Source organism: Vombatus ursinus, unplaced genomic scaffold (genome assembly GCF_900497805.2).
Source record: "Vombatus ursinus unplaced genomic scaffold, bare-nosed wombat genome assembly UNPS02014935.1, whole genome shotgun sequence".
Classification (NCBI taxonomy): Eukaryota; Metazoa; Chordata; class Mammalia; order Diprotodontia; family Vombatidae; genus Vombatus; species Vombatus ursinus.
Window position 1 is genome coordinate 601,677 of NW_020954713.1, and position 21,593 is coordinate 623,269.

The window sequence follows — 21,593 nt, forward strand, 5'->3', positions numbered from 1 at the left end:
TCTCTCTCTCTCTCTCTCTCTCTCTCTCTCTCTCTCTCTCTCTCTCTGTGAGTGTGTGTGTATGTGTGCGTGTGTGTGTGTGTGTGGTTTTACCAGTGTAATATGGCAGCCTAAATAGCTGATTGGACATTGGACTTCCTTAAGAGGGGTGTAGCTTCTAGGAACAGGGAGGAGTAATCGAGCTGTATTCTGTTCTCATCAGACCTCATCTGGTGGATTAGGTACAGTTCTACTCACCATGGTTTAAGAAGGAAATGGATAACCTGGGGATTGTCCAGAAGAGGGCAATCAGTAACAAGAAGTAGGTGAATTTGTCTAGAATATGGTGTCTAGAATATGGTGGGGGCTTATATGTGACAAGCCTCAAAAGACAGATTAAAGCCAAACTGTGAAGGACTTTACAGGCCAAAGAAAATAGTTTGTATTTTATCTTAGAGGCAATAGAAAATCATTTAAATTTCTTGAAGAGGGAAGTGACATGGTCAGATAGGAGCTTTAAGAATGTCTGTGAGGAGGATGGACTATTAGAAGGGAGACAATGGGGGCCACAGAACCAATTAGAAGGCCATTGCCATTGTGGGGAGCAGAGGTGATGAGGACCTGAAATAGGGAGGCTCTGGTGGAAGTGGAGAGGAGATGGTTTCTAGAGATTTTATGGAAATAGAATCAGCAAGACTTGGCCACTGACTGGATGGGGAAAGGCTTTGAATTCATGTTACATGAGGATCTACTAGAGAAACTGAGCAGGTTTAGCCTGGAGAAGACTCAAGGGGAACGTGACGAGTGTCTCCAAGTCAGTTGTCATGAGGAAGAGGGATTCTGCTTGACCCCAGAAGGCAGAACAAGGAGTAAGAGGCGGAAGTTACAAAGAGGTCAGTTTTGGCTTGATCTCAGGAAAAAAATTCTTAATAATGAGACCTGTCTGAAAGTGGAATGGGCTACTCTGGGATGTAATGTCTTCCCCCTACATGGAGGTCTTCAAGCCAAAGATGGGTGATGGCCATTTGTTAGGTATGTTATAGTATGGACTTCTTTCCTATATGAATTGGACAAGATGAGTGCTGAGGTCTTTTCCAATTTTCTATCCCTGGGATTCTGTGATCCATTCCTTCCTCCTCCCCTCTCCCACCAAGCCAGACTTTGCTCCTTCTGAAACCCTCATTTCTATGATTGAGTAGCACTATTTGTGTTTTGGTACCTATCTGACTCACCCTGTCCGTAGGTCAGACTGGCCAGTCTAGTTACATCATTCCCAGAGAGTGTGACCTTTCCTCCCCCATCCCCAACACCACAGTGACTACAAGATGCAATAGTGTAAGAGGATGTAGGACAATTCAGGGTTGATAGAGGAAAGGTGAATTTGGAGCAATATAGGGTGGGCTTATAATGAAATAGATAAGAAGAGAAGAGAAGAAAGATAGTAGGGATAAAATATATATGGAGAATCTAAGAGGGCAGAGAATGGAGGAGCAGAATCAAGAAAAGGAGAATAAAGGGAATGAAAGTGGAAAGGATTGGGGGACAGAGAAGAGATAGAAAGGACAAGGGATGGGGGAAGAGATGAAGAGAGTGAGATATGGAGAGGACAAAGTCACAAAGGGTAAAGGGAGAAGGATGATGAGTATGGGAACATGGTAATAGAGAGGGTGGGAAAGGACAGGAAGAACGGGGAAAGCAAGAAGGGTCAAGGTGAAAAGTATGACAACAGAACAAAGAGGATTGGGAGAGAGAAGGGATTGGAGGAAGATGGAAGAGAATGAATGGGCAGAAAAAGGCAGAAGGACGAAGAAACGGAGACGACGAGTCAAATGAGAAGGTATGGTTATTTGGTAGGATGGGACAGGACATACTCACGTTGTAGAAGATGAGCAAGCCGTTGAAGAAAGAAGTGGAGTAAAATAAAAATTTCCAACTGAAAATACAGAACGGGGTAGAGATGAATATATGAAGTCATATTGCTGGGGGTGGGAGGAAGTGGGTGAAGAGATGAACAAATGGGGCCCCTGCTTTCCAAATCAGTCCTGGTTCCATAGCCCACTGACCCAAGTCTAGGTACCTTGGAGTCAGTCTTCCATCAGGTCCCCCCAGCTCACCAGGCTTCGGAGAATTTCTTGCTCAGTAATGGTCTCTCCTGAGTTCTGCGGCGTCGAAACCAGCGCTCAGCTTGCCTCACAGAGAGGCTACACTGGCTGGCCAGGTGACTCAGCTCATCCTGGGGACAGCAGGAGATTAGGGTTAAGGCAGACAAAATGATCTTAGCTTCAGGTGACTGTCTATTCCCCTAAGGTTATGACGTTAGTCTTCCTAATCAGAGAGTGCCCAACAGCACAGCAGGGGTCATGTTTCAGTCCAAAGGGCTTGAGCCTCATCTCCAGGGGTAGGGTCCAAGGAGTTTCCTCCTCCCCCAAGTGCAAATCCCCCAGTGAAAGCATTCCCCAATCCATACCCTGGCCCCTGCCATAGTCTTGTTGCCCTTTGGAAAAGAGGAGGTCCACACTGGGGGTCTCTGAACCCAAGTTGTTGTGCACTATGGAAAGATTCCCTGCCTTCACTGAGCTTACATTCTATGTGTACATGTAACCCAATATAAAACAAATGTAAAAAAATATAAAGTAATTTCAGGAGAATATTAATAATGGGAAAATTAGGAAAATTTTCTTGAAGGAGGTAGAAGCCTTGAAGGCAGTTGGGGTTTCCATAATGAAGAAATGAGAGCATTCCTGGGGAAGGAGAACATGCCAGACATGGGAGCTAGCCTATAAAATAGCATGGGTGTGAGGGATGGAATGTCAGATACAAATAATAGTGAGCAGGTGAATTTGACTAGAGCAGAGTGTGTGGGGTAATGATGTGAAATAAGTCTCAAAAGGCAGACTGGAGTCCAATTGTAAAGGGCTTTACAGGTCAAAAAGAACTGTTTGTATTTAACTTGAAGTCAATAGAGAGACATTCAGGGGAGCAGAGAGGTGGCACGGCCAGACATGACTGATTGGTGGCTGTGTGGAGCATGGATTGTAGAGGGGAGGACAGTGAAAGCAATGGAACACATTAGGAGGTCATTGTGATAGTCGGGGTGGGGGTAGAGGCGATGAAGACCTAAATTAAAGTGGCTGTGGGAGGAGTGGAGAGAAGGCGATGGTTTCAGGAAATGTTATGGAAACAGAATCAACAAGACCTGGTGACTGACTGAATATGGAGATGAGATATTGGGGATGACTCTTAGGGAGAAAACCATGTCTACAGAACATAAAATGGGAAAGCTGGGGTTGACCTTAGAGATCATCCCCTCATTTTACAGGTGAGAAAACTAAGGCTTCAAAAAAAGTCAAGTGACTTGACTAAAGTGACAAAGCAAGTCAGCAGCACAGGTGGGATTAGAAGTGAACTAGTTCTAGTGAACTCTTAATCTTCTCTGAGGTTAGAGATTGGTAGAACTTGATGCTCAGAGTTAAGTATCACTCTCTCTAGAAGAAACAGGAACACAGAGAGCAGGTATCTGAGTGAGCCCTAGGTACATAGCACCTCCCATCTCCCCCACTTCTTATTCAAGGACCACTGAACATCAGAGACTGCCCTGTTGAAGGGGCTGGAGACTTAAACCTCCCAGAATCCTTAATGGCATCCAAACCTGTGGCCTGCTTACCTTTTTGGGATTCTTACTCTGGGTCCAGAAAAATGACTCCAGGATGCGGTTGGGAGTAGCCTTGATCCTGAGGGGGTCACGCACACCCATGGCTCTGCTTAAGGGCAGCCCTATGATCCTGTGAGAGGAGACAGGAGGAGCTGAGTACACAGGAACTCTCCCATTTATGGCCCTTTGGGAGCTCTCTGCCAAATCTTGCCCAAGTGACCTACCACAGCCAACTTGGCATACCCTGGGGGAGATGGAGCATGGGAGGAGGATATACGAAGAGGAAGAGGTGCCTGTGGGGCACATATTGGGTGCTTAGCCTGGGGAGAATGAGTATTCTATATTTTCCTTATGGGAGGAACTTCTGGGCTGTCAGAATATGGACAGGAATGTCCCTTTCAGTGGATCAGATGAGTTCCCCAAGGTGTCGGGGTTACAACCAAAGAGCAAGCATTCTCCTCTCTTAAATTCATCAAGTATTTGATAAACACCTATTATGCACCAAGCTGAGTGCCCAGTGCTAGGAGCAGAGAGAGACTTTAATTAAGACACTATTCTTGCCCTTAAGAAGTTTATGATCTGGTAGGGGAATAAGGTACCCACATAGATATTCACAGTACTATATATTAAGTGCTTCAAAACAATGAAAAGGAAAGGGTACCTTCTAAGGTGAAGGCCATTACCAATTAGGGAAAAGGGAGGGTAAGAAGTCAAGGAAGTCTTCCTGGAGAAGGTGGCCTTAGTTCTGGACTTCTGGCCATAGCTTGCCTCTGTGTCTTTTTCAACCCAATCACTGACATGGGGACAAGTGGAGAAATCTGGTGTTTAAAAACTAAGGAACTCTGATCCCAAGAGCTATTTGATAATCATTAAGTAAGCAAACATTGTCTGATTTATACCCAAGTCTTTGAATAGAGGAAAATTGTCATAGATAGAAAACTCACTCTAAGCTAGCATGAGGTTTCTGACATAAGGAACTGAGTCAGTTACCATAAGCTCTCTAAACAGAACACATGGTCTCGGCATTCAGTGCCAGGAAGGACCTTGTTAGTTTTTTTTTTCCTAAAGAATTTGGCCCATAGGGCTGAAAATTGCTGGGGAAATGAAAAGCTTCAGTAGGGAATAAAACAGGAGAGGTTTCTTCTGGTCCCAAAACAAGTATTCTGCATTTTCTGAAAGAGCTAGGTAAAAAAACATATTGGCAGAATGGTAGCTGAGGAAGCTAGTCAGAAGCTGGAAGGATTGCAAAGGGACTCTAGCCAACTAACAGCCCACAGTCCTGTGAGCACCAAGGGATCAAGGGACCAAAAGATAAGCATTTGACAGGGACTAGATCAGCATGGACCAGGCCTATTCAGTAGTTTATGAGACCTATGTCAAGGGGAGACAATATCTGCAACCCAGCAACACCAAAGATAAGAGTTGCCTTGCCACACAAATAACCTACATGTGTACAATCTTACAAGATTTAAGAGGAAAACACTTTGTAAACCTACTTTGAATGGTGTGATGTGAAAAAAATTTTTAGATTTGGAATTAGAGGACTTAGGTTGGAATTTCTGCTGTTACCCATTCTGTGACCCTGGGCAAGACACCTTACCTCTTTGAACCTCAGTTTTCTCTTCTGAAGAATAAGATAACTGGACTAAAAATAATGTGTATTGGTAATCCAAGGGAGATCTTGTTGAAACACAACAAGATGAAATGAGTGTAAGCAAAACTAAGCTCATGAACACATCATAAACTCAAAAGAAGGGCATAATTAATTAATGGCAAAGGAATAAATAGAAGAAAATGAAAACCTAACAAATACAATCTTAACTATGAAAAAGATCTTTCCATTAAATATCTTTGAAAAGAATCTTCAATGCAAGATGTATCAAAAACTAATGCAGTTATAGAAAACCAAAACAATTTGGCAATAAATAAGTCATCTAAGGATATGACAAACTGTTCCAGAAAGAATTTCAAACTGTCAATAGCCAAATAAAAGACTACTCCATGTCACGAATAATAAGAGAAATGCAGAGCAAAATAACTCAGATGTCTTGCTTCATACCCATCAAAATAGCAACATGACAAAAGATGGAAATTGTCAATGCTGGAGGGGCTGTGGGGAGACAGGCATAATACTACAATACTGATGAATCTCTGAATTGGTCCAAAAATTCTAGGAAGAAATTTGGATTAATGCTACAAAAATTACTAACTGTTGAAACCATTTGACTCAGATTTCTCATTGCTGGTATGTATAATGGGTGTCGGTGATATAAGGAAAGGTCTCACATATAATAAAATCTTAATAACAGCACATTTTGCAGTAGTAAACAAAAAAAACCAAAAAAAATCCTGGAAACATAGTAGGTTCCCATTGATTAGGAAATAGCTAAATAAATTGTGGTGCATGAATTTAATGAAATATTATTTGCTAAACAAAATGATGACCATGAGGAATTTAGAGAAACTTGAAAAAACTTTACTGACCTGATGCAGAGTGAAGTAAAATTCCTAAGAACAGAATGCACAATGACTATAATAATGTAAATGAACTTGAATGTTAATTAATTTAATGACAAATCTTGCCTCCCTTCTCCCTTGAAGACATGAAGAAATTAACTGGTCCCTGCTTTCCTTATAGATGTGGGGTCCTATGGATACAGGATACATTGTTAGATGTGATTGATGTATTGGTTGGTCTTGATTAACTTTTTTCTCTGTTACAAGTGTAAGTGTATACTGGGTGGATTGGGGAGAGGGGAAGACATATCCTGAAAGAACTGTAAAAATACATCAACAAAATTTTAACTTTTTTAAAAAAAGGATAAGGGGAAACCCTCCACAGTTGACTCACCTCTCAGCACCATATCTAATGACCATTAAGACAAATGTCAGAGGAATGGCTGCCAGCAGGTCTTTGGGATGAGGGTAAATGATGCCATCTGAATCTTCCAAATCAGCCCAAGTGTACCCAGAGGGGATCCAGTACTCAGTCTTCCAAAATGACTCGTACAGAGTAGCCAGCATCCTGAAAGCAAGACATCAAATGTCTCAAGAGGAATCAGCAGGGAAAAGTATATGTTGATTATTCAAGAAACTAGTTAACAAAGTCAGTGCACCCAGATCATCAATTTTAGAGACAGAGAATGTCATAACTATAAGAGACCTTAAGGAAGCCTAACCACTTCATCTTACAGATGGAGAAACTGAAGTGCCAAAACAGGAGACTTATCCAAAGTCACACAGTGAGTCAATGACAGAGCTGAGCCTAGAACTCAGGTTTTCTGATTCCGTATCCAGGGCTATTTCCACTGCATTTGCCACCCCAAAAGCCTTGGGAATTGGGGGGTTAGGGATGGGTGAGAAGCCATTGGCTAGGCAGTTCTCATCTAACATGCTGGCTGCTGCCTAAATCCTCCTTGGCATAAGAGACCCAGGTGTCCCAGTCTCTCTAGCACCTGCTGTTAACAGCTTAACTCAGGGCAAAACTGCTTCTGACATGACCATGGATTGTCAAGGTGGCAGAGGTTAGGAAAGGCAGCTTCCTAAGGAGGGAAAACAGATCCTAGAATCAAAGAACTGGCAGGGTCCATATACCCAGAATGCCAGAATTAAAAGACCCTCAGTGAATGTCAGAGCTAAGAGGGTCCTTAGAACAAAAAATAGAATGACAGAGCTAGGGGCAACTATTGATTTGAAGCAAGAAGAATGATCTCCCCATCATTGAAAGTAGTCAGGGAGAGACTGGGTGATGACCCCTGTTGGTGACAATGTAGGAGAGGATTCTTGCTTCAGGTGAGAGTTGTACTAGACCCTGTCCCAGGGCCTGTCCAGCTCTGTCACTCTAAGCTTCCTCTAGAGCTTCACTAGCCCCCTTCCCCCATGCCTCATCTTCGCCAAAGACCCCTCTGCAGGCTGCTAGTGAGGAGTTCTTGGGACATAGGCTCTGTGGCCTCACCTCCCTGAGTTCAGGGTGCCTCAAAGGTGCCTCCTTCCCCTGAATGTCCTTCTGCCCAGAAATGGCAGTGGCTGATGAGATCAAGGAAGGTTTTGTGACTGCCCACTGAAAGAACAGGTCATCATCCCATTTCCAGAGAAAGACCTCGACTCTCCTTACCCAAGGATGGTGTCCTTCCTCATATACCATGTCCCTTGTCTACCCTGGGCCAGAAGCATCAACCAAAATAGAATGTAAATTCTTTGTGGGGTCAGAGCTGGTTTGTTTTTTTCTCTTTGTTTAGTCCATATGCCACTAACTCCTAGCCCAGTACCTGGCATCTCATTCTCATTGATTGAGAATCTCAGACTTGAAAGGGGTCCCGAAGACCATTTAGTCTAATTGTGCATGAACAAGCAATCAATGAATAAGAATCCCCTCTCCAGCTGACCCAACAGGGGGCCTATGCCAGGTTTCCCGTTGAAGACCTCCAATGAATGGGAACCTATTACCTCTTGTGGGAGCCCATGCTACTTTTCCATACCTCTTTTTTAAAGAACATTTTCATCATGAAAACAATTCCAAAGATTAGGAAAAATGGAAGTTGTCTGAAGGAAACATTTATTAAGCACCTACTATATACTAGGTTCTATGCTAAGCAGTTGACAAATAACTCATTTGATCCTCTTGATAACCCTGCGAGGTAGGTGTTATTATTATCCCCATTTTACAGTTGAGGAAGCTGAGGCAGACAGAAATTAAGTGACTCACCCAGGGTCACACATCAGCTTTCTGAGGATTGATTTCAACTCAGGTCTTCCAGATTTCAGGCCCAGAGCTCTATCCACTTTGCTGTGTGGATGCACAAGGAACTCACTAAGCAGCTCAGATTTTTACAGAAGATGGAAGAGCAGATAACAAGAGATAAATGAATATAAGAGCAAGGCAGGATCCTGCATAAACAGCCTCATGAATGATTAAGTTCAAATGAGTGTAGGATAGGGAGGAAAGCTAAGGTCAGTAATATAGGGTTGTTGTTGTTTAAAGTAACATTGAGGAAAAGAGGAGAACCCCAAGAGGGACTGTATCTTTGTCTGGTCTGGTTGAGAACTGTGTGAGTAAAGAGAGGGGGGCAGATTCAAACTAGATTGTGAGTAAAGATTCAATAAGACCTGGAAAAGGATTGGACATGAGGTGTGAGAAAGACTGAGCAATTGATGATAACGCTAAAGTTTCAAACCTGGGTGACTGGAGGACAAGGGAGTGTTTTCACCTGTCTTGGTATCCCTGGTGCTCAGCCCTGGCCCACAGTAAAAGTTCAATAAATGCTTGTTGACTTGACTTATTGACTGGAAGGATGTCTATGCCTTCTATAGAAAAAAGCAGAGTTATCCTGGGGCTCTGATCTCTTTGGTGAATTCGGAAATCCACTCTCCTAGTACCTCCCATTTCCCTTCCCCCTTGACTTTTGACCTATTTTTGTTTCCCCAGAACTTAGCATGGCCTAGCACAAAATATTTAATATATGCTTGTTTAATATATGCTTGTTCACATCTAGGACATGTGCCAAATATTTCCATCTTTACCCTCTTCATCTCTAATGAACTTGAAGATGAAACTCCTCCTTGTTGACTAGAGAGCTCTCCAGCTGCACTTCCCCCATCTCTCCCATCTCCTGGTGTACCATCTGAGATGAAATTGTCCTCAAGCCTATCCAGGCACATATGCCACCTTCCCAGTTTTGAGGAGAATATGGTGCCAGTTGTGTAGTCTTGATTAAGAAGGCATCCAAGCAATCCCATTAATCAATACAACGTGGGCTGCCTAATGGGGCTAGAACATTAAGAGCATTCTGATAATTCCCTGGGACCCTGACCCATTGGAAAATAGAAGCTGGGCACAGCATGAGCAACCTAAGCAGGAATGAATGTCTGAGCACTGATGAACCCATCCCAGGAGAGGAGTCATATTCCATCAGTATTTGGTAGCTATATGGGCAGTCAGGGTGCAAACGCCTATTGTCCATGTCCTCCTGTAATATACAGGCTCCACCTACCTCCCTGATGTTCACTTCCCTGCAGATCCTAGGGTTTACAGATGGGAAGAGGATGATGAATTGTTCCACCTTCTCTGGACAGAGGTAATTTTCAGAGGTCTGGCTTGCAATGAATGGGAAGAAGTCAGACTATATCACTCTTTTCTAACCTAGAAACCTTTGTGGGCCAGCCCTGAAGTTGAATGTCCCAGTTCCAGCCCCTCTAGAGGCTGCCAGGGAACCTCCAGCCACAGATGGTTTTTCCCCTGCCCCTTCTTATAAGGGCATCTCATAGATTTTGATGGCTCAGAATGAGTGTAAATAGCAATTGTTTCCATTCTGGCCAGAAACTCTGAGGGTCTTCCCCTCCCAGATATATTCTTTTGGGAAGGCAAACTAGACCATCTTTTGCTTCAATTCTTACTCTAGCCTTTAATAACTGAGTGGGTGTTGCCTCAGACAAACTGAAACCTAGGAAAGACCTTAGCTTAAAAAGGCCAAGTTCTCCCACTGTACATGGGGCCATTGCCAGTCATCCTGACCTATGTCTTGCCACTGGAGAGAGTGAGGCTAATGACTCTGCACAGCTCTGCTTCATTTAAATCCAATTCACTTGCAAGTTAAGACATCACCTTCCTGATGTCATTGGTCCTCTTTGAGAATGAAGGATGAACAACAATCTCAAGAGCTCCATGAGGAGCTGAGAAAGGAAAGGAAGGGTTGGATGACTAAGCAAGAAAACATGGGGGAAGGAAACCTAGTAAGGTCTGAATTGGAACCCACTCACCAACTACCAAACAATGACAGACGAGAAGAAGGTCAGAGTTGAGAGGGCCCTTAAAACACACAATGTCAGAGCTGAGAGGGTCCTTATTACACAATGTCAGAGGTGGGAAGGCCCTTAGAACCCAGAATGTCAGAGCTGGAAGAGGACCTTTCTTTAGACTAGTCCAGACCTTTTGTTTTACAAATGGGAAAATTGAATCTTAGAGAGGAAAAGGAAAACCTGGGAAGACTTTTTTTCATTAGCAGCAAGTGCCTTATTCTGATCACTGTCACTGACTTCATGGTTCAATGAGCTATTAATGATGTATGAATTTCTGCATCCAGAAGTGAAAGTAAATGACAGATCAAGCTTGTTATTGTCATTACTTCTTCTTCTTATTTTTTATTCTTATTCAATAAGAAATCATTTTATAAATATTAACTCATTTTATCTTTATAAGAATCCTGGAAGGTAGGTGCTATCTTTATGTCTATTTTATAGATGAGGAAACTGAGGCAGAGAGTGACTTGCCTAGAGTCATACACCTAGTAAGTGTTTGAGGCAAATCTGAATTCAGGTCTTCCTGACTCTGGGCCGAGTGCTCTATCCACTGCACTATCAAGCTGTCATCAGCTAATAATGATCATTCTTTGTATTTAGCAATGCCACCAATTCTGAATTCACCTAACAGTACTCTTCTAGTCCACAGTTCTCCATCTTTTCCGCTGGCCTCTTTGACAAAGACACTCCATCTCCCACCTGTGGGCAAATGCACTGGCTATCCCCCATGCCTGGAATGCTCTCTTTCCTCATCTCAACCTCCTGGATTCCCCAGCTTCCTTCAAGTTCCAGTTAAAATACAACCTCTCATAAGAAATCTTTCCTAATACCCATTCATAGTAGAGCCTTCCTTCTACAATTACCTATCCTGTCTATACCATTCATACATAGTTGTTTGTATATTATTTCCCCACTAGACCATGAATTATTTTAGAGAAGGAACTTTTTTTAACTTTCTTTTTATTCTCAGGATTACCACATTGCCTAGCACATAGTAGCCTCTTACTAAATTCTTATTGACTTGACTTGAAAGACTTTATCAAGTGATTTACTAAAAATCTAGGTAAAATATCTCTGTAATAGTTGAGGAATGCTATTAAAAATGGAATGAAGGAAGGAAACAATCATTTATTAAGCACCTACCAGGTACTAAGCACTGTGCAATGTGCTTCACAACCATTATTGCATTTGATCCTCACAATGATAATAATATTATTATTATCCTCATTTTAGAGTTGAGGAAACTGAGGCAGACAGAGGTTAAGTTACTTGCCCAGAGTCACACAACTAGTAAGTATCTGAGGCCAGATTTGAACTCTGGTCTTCTTGATGTCAGGCTTAACACTCTATCCATTGTACCACCTTTGTGATCAGTGGTATCTTTTCCTAGCTATTCACCCTTTGTTTAATGATACATTCTGGATTTTGTCAGAAATTCAAGCCAAGCTGTTTTCATTTCCTTTGAGATGACAGCTAGGATATTTGCCCTACTCCAGTCCTGCCACGCTCCCATCCTTTCTTATGCCAGCTTTCAGCATCTCATCCCCCAGTTCTCTCAGCATCCTAAGTGAGGAACCCCTAGGCTGGGTGATCAATCCTCCAGCTGAGGTAGGTGCTCTCTTGCTGTCTCAGTTCAGATATCAGGGTTATCAAACAACTCCCTATCAGTAACCTTGGTTCTTAGCTTTTTAGGAAAGCTGCTTTTCTTTGGCAGAGAAAAAGAGAAGCAAAATCAATAAACATATCAACAAGTATTCATTTAAATGTATCAACAATTAAGTGCTTATGATGTGCCAGACTCTAAACATGACAATTCAAAGAAAGACAAAGAGAAAAACCCTGCCCTCAAAGACCTTGCATAAAAGGAAGGTCAGCTCAGAGGGAGGAAGGGAAAGGGACCGGGAAAGGCCTCCTATAGGAGGTCAGAATTGAGCTGTTTTGAAGGAAAACCAGAATTTTAAGTGGTAAAAATGAAAAAGGAGAACATCGAAGGCAGAGGGACAGGTACTGCAAAGGCACAGAGATGAGAGATGTCCTGAGTGTGAGATATAGCAAATAGCTAGTTAGTTTAGCTATACTGCGTGCATGGAGGGAGGTACTAAAGAGGAAAACAATTAGAAATTAGATTGTTAATCTTCAGTGTGAGCATTTATACCTTGAACATCCCCAGTTCTACAAATTTGGGTTTGATTGATTATTTTATTGATTTATGGATTTAAGAAAGTGATGAAGAAAATGTTAATGCAGATTAAACTTTAAAGTGTGTTGTGGGAACATTATTTTTTTTTCTACAGAGCTGATTGTTACATATTTACTATTTTATTTACTAACATATATTTACTATTTTATTTATTAACATATTTACTATGTTAAATATTAAAATATTTACTGTTTTATTCATTAACATATTTACTATGTTAAATATTAACTGGGAAAGGGACAGTTTCAAGTTTTAAAGAGCTTTTTTTTAAAAAAGTAGTGCTGCTGCTGGATCAAAGGTATGCAAGCTTTGTAGCCCTTTGGGCACAGTTCCAAATTGCTCTTCCAAATGGTTTCACAACTCCACCAACAGTGCATTAGTGTCCCAATTTTTCCATATCCTCTCCAACATTTATCATTTTTCTTTTCTGCCATATTATCCCATCTGATTGGTATGAGGTGGCACCTCAAAGTTGATTTAATTTGCATTTCTCTAATCAACAGTGATTTAGAGAATTTCCTTACTATTTATCATTTTAAGAAAAACTCCATTTATTCCTCTGCTTTCCAGTGTTTTTAATAGGAATGAACGTGGCATTTTGTCTAAAGCTTTTTCTACATCTATTGAGATAATCATATGACTTTTGTTGGTTTTGATATTGATATGATAATCATGCTGATAGTTTTCCTAATATTGAACAGCCCTGGGTTCCTCGTATAAATCCTACCTGATCACAATGTATGATCTTTGTGATATGTTGCTGTAATCTCCTTGCTAGTATTTTATTTAACATTTTTGCATCACTATTCATTAGGGAAATTTGCCTATAGTTTTCTTTCTGTTTTGGCTCTTTCTGGTTTAGGTATCAGCACCATATTTGTGTCATAAAAGGAATTGGGTAGAATATAATTTATCTTTTTTGTTTTTAATACTGGTAATTTGGTTTTCTTCTTTCTTTTTTAATCAAAGTAACCAATGGTTTATCTATTTTATCGGTGTTTTCATAAAATGTAATTTGTATTGCATTATAGTATAAAAGGATACATTTAATATTTCTGCTTTTCTGTATTTGAGTGTGGGGTTTTTAGATGTCATTATAGACAATTTTTGTGAAGATGCCATGTACATTTAAGAAAAAAGTATATTCTTTTCTAGTTTCATTGAACTTTCTTTAGAGGTCTGTAATATCTAATTTTTGTAAATTCTATTCATCTCCTTACCTTCTTCCTTATTTCATTTATGGTGAGATTTATTTATTTCTGAGAGAGGAATGTTGAAGTCTCCCTGTAGCTTAGTTGTACTCTATGTTTCCTCCTGTTACTCATTTAACTTTTCTTTTAAGAAGTTAGATTCTATGCCATTTAGTGTATATGTGCATAGTATTGATGTTACTTCATTGCCTGTGGTACCTTAACTAGCAAAATGTCATTTCCCTGCCTATCTCTTTTAATTAGTTTTTTTTTTGCTTTTGCATTGTCTGAGATTATGATTGTTTTTTATCTCGGCTGAAGCATAGAAGATTCTCCTCCATCCCTTTATTTTTACTCTGTGTGTCCTTCTCTCCTTCAAGTGTGTTTCTTGTAAACAACATATTGTTGGATTCTGGTTTCTAATGCATTCTGCTGTCCACTTCCATTTTATCCACTGAAACCTAGAACTGCATATAAGCAATGCAACAGGTCCCTGTATCCAGTACCAGCAAAGGGTCCCCTGTAATCTCTTTCTGACCAGATGTCCCAACACCTTTACCGTTTGTGGGCTGAGAGCTCCTAAAGCTGCTGCTGCTGTTGTGGATGCCTTCAAGGACAGCACTATTGTTGTCACATCGTTGGTTATGCTGTAGGCTGTATGTGACCCTGGTGTCACAGATCTCTACTGCTGATCTCCTAACTTTCCTTGGACTGGAAAAAAAAAGTCTCCCTGTGACCTTTTATTGGCTCTGCCAGTCTAGAATTCAATTTGAGGCATCAGTTAAATTGTTTAGACAAGAATGTGGGGAGAGTTCAGCTGAGTTGCTGCCTATACTCCACCATCTCGACTCTGCCTCTCTGGGAATTCATATTTCTTGCCTAGAGCCCTGAGGAACCTGAATTGCAGAACTAGAAGGGTCCAGTTCATACAACAAACAAAAATCCTTGTCCATCCATCATCTTCTTGAAGGGGAACCCATGACCTCCCAATGCAACCCAATCCACTTTGGCATAGCTCAAACTGTTGAAATGGTTTTCTGAAATCAAGCTAAGAATAGAGAGACAGGAATAAAGAAAGCAGTGGAGGAACTTGACTTTGAGAGTCAAGACCTTAGAGAATCAAGTTTGACTTTGGAGTCAAGACCTCATCAAATCAAAAGTTATAACTTAAAGGGGTGCCAGATTGTGGGCTATTGTCAACAAAGGTTGAGGGAGCTCAGATGAGAGCAGAGGAGCCATGGAAATCATGCAGGTAGGGTACTCTATGCCCTGGCTGACTGTATTACTATCCAATTCCCCTTCCTAAGGCAGGGTGGCAAAATCCAGAAAGTCAGAAGTAAAGTTAGAAAGGAAATTGGATAGTAATATGGTTAATCAGGGTATAGGGAGATGTGATAGGAATTAGGGTGACACACAAAGGAAGGAGTATTAGATGGGGAAGTAAGGTCACTTGGGAGCCATGTGAGCAGGGCAGAGAGGAAAGAAATATGAAGAGGGTAGTGGAGGAAACAATGAAGCCTTTCTTAGGAATGGAGCCCCAAGCTCAGCATTCACCTTTAATATTCACAAGAAGGCACAGGAGACTGGCCTTGGGGGCTAGCATAGGCTCTTCTCTCCAGGCCTCTTCAAGCCTGAGGACTATGTCCCACCCTATCCCAACCCATCCAGCACCAACAGTTCAGGCCATGGATGGTACCTATCCATGAGTACCAATCTGTCCAATTTCTCTTCTAATAGTACATTTTCCTGCCTTTCAGCTAAGCAAGGTGTGGAACTGAATTCTGGCTGAGGTCCAACTTGCTCCTCAACCCTCTACCTTCAAGAAGTAGGAAATACTTCAGAGATTTTGACCAGATTTCTTCTGGATTTAGGATTATCTCAGACCTGGGAGGAAACCTGGACCAGCCCCATGTTACTAGAAGTAGATGTGTGAAAGATACAAAAGTGGACATGAAACAGGGATTAAATGTGTTACCTGAGGGTAATAGAACTTTTGGGGAACTAGGTGTGACCCAAGAATGACAGATATGTGTGACACAAGTGTATATACATATATTTGACATGGGTAGATATTTATGAGGTAGGTGCCTGACGTTTGGGGGTGTGTGTGTATAAAATGGGGGTATCACAGAGACCTGTGTCATGGTGGGGGGAGGCAGGGTCACTTGGGAACTACAAGAAGAGGATAGAGAGAAAGGGCCAAAGTAGAAGGTAGGAAGGAGGTGTGTGTGTGTGTGTGTGTGTGTGTGTGTGTACGTTTGAGGAAGCCTCCTTTGAGGTTTGGAAGAAGCATGTGGTAAATAAATTAATCAGTAAGCATTTTTTTTAAGCCCAACTCCACGTCATTCACTGTTCAAAGTACTCAGGATGCAGAGTCAAAAGTAAAATACTCCCTGCCCCTCAGAATTTTCACTGTACTGGTGGAGATACTACACATATAACTATATACCAGAAAGATACGAGAAAATGGAGGAAGGAGAGGGACTGGCACTGTGGGGGGTGGGGGAGGAGGAGAAAATATCTCAGTCAGGAATTACTGTTTGATAAGATCCTTAAAGGAAACCAAAGATATAAGAGAAACTGAGGAGGAAGTGTGCTCCAGGCATGGACATATCACAGGCAGGACAGACCTGTAGGATCCCCAGAGCCCCTCTGGTTGGGCAGGCGGGGCAGGCTATACCCTGGGGAAAGGGGCTGGGCGCAAAGACCACCAGCCGTGTGGTTGTGAGTTGGGGCAACCCCTAAGAATGGGGGTTGGTTATCTGGCAGGACAAAGGATAAAGGGGGTGGGGAGGAAGCGCTTACCTGCTGCTGAAGCGCAGAAAGATGCAAAACGGTTGGGACCGACACTCCCCTCCTCTCGAGCAGCCTTGGCTCAGCTGGCACGGTTGGTTCTGTGTCCCTTCTCAGGTGGAGGGCAAAGGGGTGAGGAGGCTACCCTTAGGGAAGGGTCTCTAGGGGAACTGCAGGGGCCATGGAGGGTGGAGGGTAGAGAAGAACTGGGAGTGAGGTGGAGCCCGAGCCTAGGGAGCTGGGCAGTCGGGACAAAGGGAGCTTGGTGATGAGAACGGGAAAGGACCTGGGGCGGGTTCTAGAGGGGGTGTGGTTTTGGAGGGAGGCGGGTGGCTCCCTGGCCAGAGTCTGGGGGAAGAAAGAGGTGTCCGCGGGGTGATGCCCGGGGAGGGGGGCAGAATGGGGTGGTGGTAGAAGGAAAGTGAGGAGACGGGTCGAGGTGCGGGAAAAGGAATTAGTGGAACCCGACAGGTTCAGAGGAGGCATCAGAAATCCCTGAACCTTCACCCTCTCTGACTTGGCCTCAGGGAGTCCTCCAGCCCAATACTGAAAAGATGGGTTGGACTGACCTTTCCACCTACCGCCTCTGGGCTTCCAGGGACTTAGTCAATCTCCAACCCAGCACCCACTCCTACATGCAAGCTCACCTCTACTCATCCCTCTCCCCACAGGATCACCACTCTGCCTGCACTGTAGTCCCACTCAAGAAATAGGGGTACCTTCTCCCTTCAGTCACATCTGGTGCTCCCAGGCTCATGACACCACCCCCTGCAGACACTGGACAAAAGGACACATAGCCCCTTCCTATCTTTCCAGTATTCAAACACTTTACACTTCCTACAGTGAGAGACATTCCCTCTCCATATTCTCTTATGATCCAGCTGCACTGGCCTTCTTGCTGCTCCTAGCACATGACATGCCATCTTTTGACTTCATGCCTTTTCTCTGGCTGTCCCTTACGCCTGCACTGCCTTCCTCATCTTACTTCAAGTCTTGACTTCCTTCAGGACTCAGCTCCAATCTCCCACCTGCAGGAGGCCTTTCCCTGTCCCACCCCTCTTCTTCTCTTCCCCCTTTACCTCCACCCCTTCCCTCTGAATTACCTCCCACTTCCACTTGTATATCCCCTCTTAGAATGGGAGTTCCTTGAGCTCAGGGCTGTTTTTATCTTTCTTTATATACGCAAAGCTTAGAATAGTGTCTGCTAAGTAAGTGCTTAATAAATGTTAACTCACTCCTACTGGTGCACAGTCCACCCAAGACACAGACAGATGCATGGCTTGCAAGGAACACTCCCACCCACTAACAGCTTCCCACAGGTTTAGGGGTTCCCCACCACAAGACACTAGTGCCCTCTCAGACTCAGCTGCCCCAACACCAAGTACCACCTTAGAGTATTCAGACACAGACTGTCCTCCTTCCTCAATTTTCTCCCCTTCTTTCCAGTCCCAGCTAAATTCCCACCTCTTTCAGGAAGCTTTTCCTAGTCCTCCCTAATGCTAGTGCCTTCCCTCTGTTGATTGTCTCCAATTTATCCTGTTTATAACTTATTTGAACATAGTTGTTTGCATTTTATCTTCCCATTAAATTATGAGCTCTTCAGAGCAGTAGCTATTTTCTCTTTTTTACCTTTCTTTGTCATCCTCAGTGATTAGCACAGTGCCTAGCACACAGTAGGCAGTTAATAAATGTTTATTGACTGACTTCTTCATGCCTCCTAAAGCAGGAGGATTAGGGGAGTGTATGTAGAAATTGTTTTTCTCAGGCACAAAGCCCCAGGGACAAGAGCTTTCCTGGCTCAGACCTGGTCCCTCCTATCCTTTCCTTTCTGTAAGAATGATCAGTTGTTCACATGTATTTGGTAACTTACCCGCTCTGCCCAGTGTGGACTCAATGAACAGAACCTGTGAGAAGAGGAAGACTTCCCTTCCCTTCCTCCCTTTCTTTTACCTGAGAATTAGGCCTGGAATGTGTGTATGTGTGTGTGTGTGTGTGGTCTGTGTGTGTGTTTGTGTGTGTGTGTGTTTGTGTGTGTGTGTGTTGTTTCTGTTTCATCTTGTTTGTCCTCGGTTTCAGGTATAGGAGGTGATTCTCATGGGACAGAGAGTTCAAGCCATGGCTTGAATCTTGGAGCCAGGATGGAGGTAAGGAGATAAATCAAGGCAACATGGAATGAAGGCTTTGTGAAACCAGGGTGCCTGGGACACAAGCCCCCCCAGGCGGTGGGGTTGGAACTAAGACTGTGCCCCAGAGGACCTGAGCCAAGCTGTGAATATGATCCTGTCCTTTCCCCACAGACTGAGGTGGTGTAGGGGTGAGGGGACAGGGGATGGAGGGAAAAGGATGGTGGGAGAAGGATTATGTTTCTCACATTTATGGGGAATAAGTTGGTATATTTGTGATTATATCTTGAATGCATATTTCTGTATAGAAGCTAATCTTACTGTCAGTGGTTAATGGAACTAATGATCACTCTCTGTAATTGGGAGGAAAACCATCATTGATGGGATCTGGAGCCATTTTCAGAGAGCCTAGATAAATCCCCTGTAAGGGTACAAGAGAACCCTGGGGGAGGAGTGAAAAAAATAACTTATCTAGCCTTCAGATGGTACGGGTCAGGGTTGTCTCTGTTACATATATAAATCATCTTTGTGGAGTTGGAGATATTAGAACTGGGAGGAGCCTTAGAACACAGAATGTCAGAGGTAGGACACCATAGTCACTATGAATGCATATGATCTCATCTGCTGTATCCCATTTCTTGTATAACAGAGAAGAAAACCAACTCCCTGAGAAGGGTGGGGCCTAAACCCAAGGTCACACAATAAATCCCTATACCCCCAGCCCTTTTTTTTTCTACTTCTAGCCCATGGCTCTTTTCAATGACATTACACTGAGAAGTAGTACATGAGTTTCCTCTCTGATATGACAGGTTAATTGTTGGATATGAGATTTTAAAATAATATATGATTAATTAAAAAGATGTTGTTTAATTTTCAGAAAGTGTTCTCTTCCTCCTCAGATTTCCCTGGAGTACTTTTCCTTTTCTCCATGTCTCCATCCTCTCCGTTTATCAATGGACAAGTTGCATCTACTCCCACCCTTGCCCCTTGAGGACATGGATGGTATCATTTTTTTTTTATTCCCCAAGCCTGGCAGCCCCACATGCAAGTTAGACAAATTTTTTTTTCTGAGAGGTTGTAAGGCTGTTTATGGGACTTGACTGACCCAGAGTGACAAGGGTCAAGCTGTGCTTCAATGAATGTAGCTTCCTGGTGACCTCTGGCCCTATTTACATGACTTCCTGATCATCCAAGATCATAAAAAGGCCCATCTAGGTGGAAATATCTCAAGGCTGTGCCAGTCACCAAAGCTTGCCTGCTGACCAAATCCATTTCCATATGGAAGTAAGAGGAGCCATGTTTCCTCAAGCCAGTTGCTGGAGTATGTTTGGTAATATCCTTGGTATGGAATGGCTAAATAAACCTCCTTTACTTAATTGTAGAAAGACCTGTAAGTGGCTAATTTCATTCCAACATCAAACCTAAATTAATAGGGTATTGGCTTGAGTCAGTCCTATCCACAAGAGCTTCCACTGCCCTGTCCTTTGTGCTATATTTCTGTGAGTATTCATTACAAAGTTAACCACAGAGCACAGAGAGAGTGCCCTTTAAAAAAATCTCAGACCTAAGATAAGAACTAGAAGTGACTTCTAGATTATCTAATCTAATCCTTTCATTCTGTAGATGAAAAAAATTGAGGCCCACCCAATGAGGTTAACTGACTTGCTCAAGATTACACAATGGTAGCACTGGGTTCATTGAACCTACATCCTCTGAACCCAGTATCCAATTTGCTTTCCATTGGATTGAATCATGTTCCCAGCCTTTTATAAGGACATAGGATTACCTGTAATTGATCAACTGACAAAATTTATATCCTCTGTTACAAAGGCTTGTATCTTTATCTCTTCCTTTCTTAGGCTTTACCCTCTTGGGATGGTTTTCTGGATACTGTTTGTCTTCTGAGGGAGTTCTAGAGCTCCTTTTGCCATCATCTCTGGAAGTGAAGAGCTCAAGCAGAGTAAGGCACATCTGGGAAAGCTGCACAGGGAATAAGGCCAAGTATTTTCACTTGATTACCCTGATTTTTTCCTCTCCCAACTCTGAATCTTTCTAAAGTTACCATAGACAATGAAGTAATATCAATACTAAACATATGTGTACCTAATGATATAGCATCCACATCTTAAAAGAAGTTGAATGAGTTATAGAAAAAAAAACAGACAGCAAAACTACATTGGCAGGAACCTCAACTTTCCCTTCCCAGAACTAAATAAATCTAACTAAATAATAAACAAGAAAGAAGTTAAGGAGGTGAAAGAACTTTAGAAAAGTGAGATATAATAAACCTCTGAAGAAAATTGAAAGGGGATAGAATGGAATATATCTTTTACTCAGTGGTACATGGCACCTTTACAAAAATTGACCATGTATTAGGGCATAAAAATTTCACAATCAAATGCATAAAAGTAGAAATATTAAATGAATTCTTTTCAGATCCAGATGCAATAAAAATGACATTCAATAAAAGGCAGAGGAAAGATAGATTAAAAATTCATTGGAAATTAAATAATCTAAGCCTAAGGAATCAGTAGGTCAAAGAACAAATCATAGAAACAATCAATAATTTTATTGAAGAGAATGACAATAATGAGACAACATGCCAAAATTAATGGGATGCAGCCAAAACAGTACTTAGGGGAAAATGTATATCTCTAAATGCTTACATCTATAAAATAGAGAAAGAGCAGATCAATAAATTAGGTATGCAGATAAAAAAAAGCTAGAAAAAGAACAAATTAAAAATCCTTATTAAGCATCAAATTGGAAATCCTGAAAATCAAAGGAGAGATTAAGAAAATTGAAATAAGAAACCTATTGAATTAATAAGTAAAACTACAAGCTGGTTTTATTGAAAATAA

At 42.2% G+C, this 21,593-nt stretch overlaps 1 protein-coding gene across 1 annotated transcript in view; it reads right to left on the bottom strand.

Moving 5' to 3' along the window:
* The window catches only part of LOC114029565 (ceramide synthase 4-like), a 39,492-nt gene extending 22,434 nt beyond the window's left edge, over positions 1-17,058 (bottom strand). The window contains exons 1-5 of the mRNA XM_027844066.1: positions 16,622-17,058; positions 6,483-6,656; positions 3,644-3,761; positions 2,094-2,212; positions 1,855-1,912 (exon numbers count right to left, since the gene is read on the bottom strand). Of these exons, the coding sequence (XP_027699867.1) occupies positions 1,855-1,912; positions 2,094-2,212; positions 3,644-3,761; positions 6,483-6,655 (468 nt within the window). The 5' untranslated portion in view covers position 6,656; positions 16,622-17,058. The remainder of the gene's footprint in view (positions 1-1,854; positions 1,913-2,093; positions 2,213-3,643; positions 3,762-6,482; positions 6,657-16,621) is intronic.
* Positions 17,059-21,593: the final 4,535 nt, after the last annotated feature.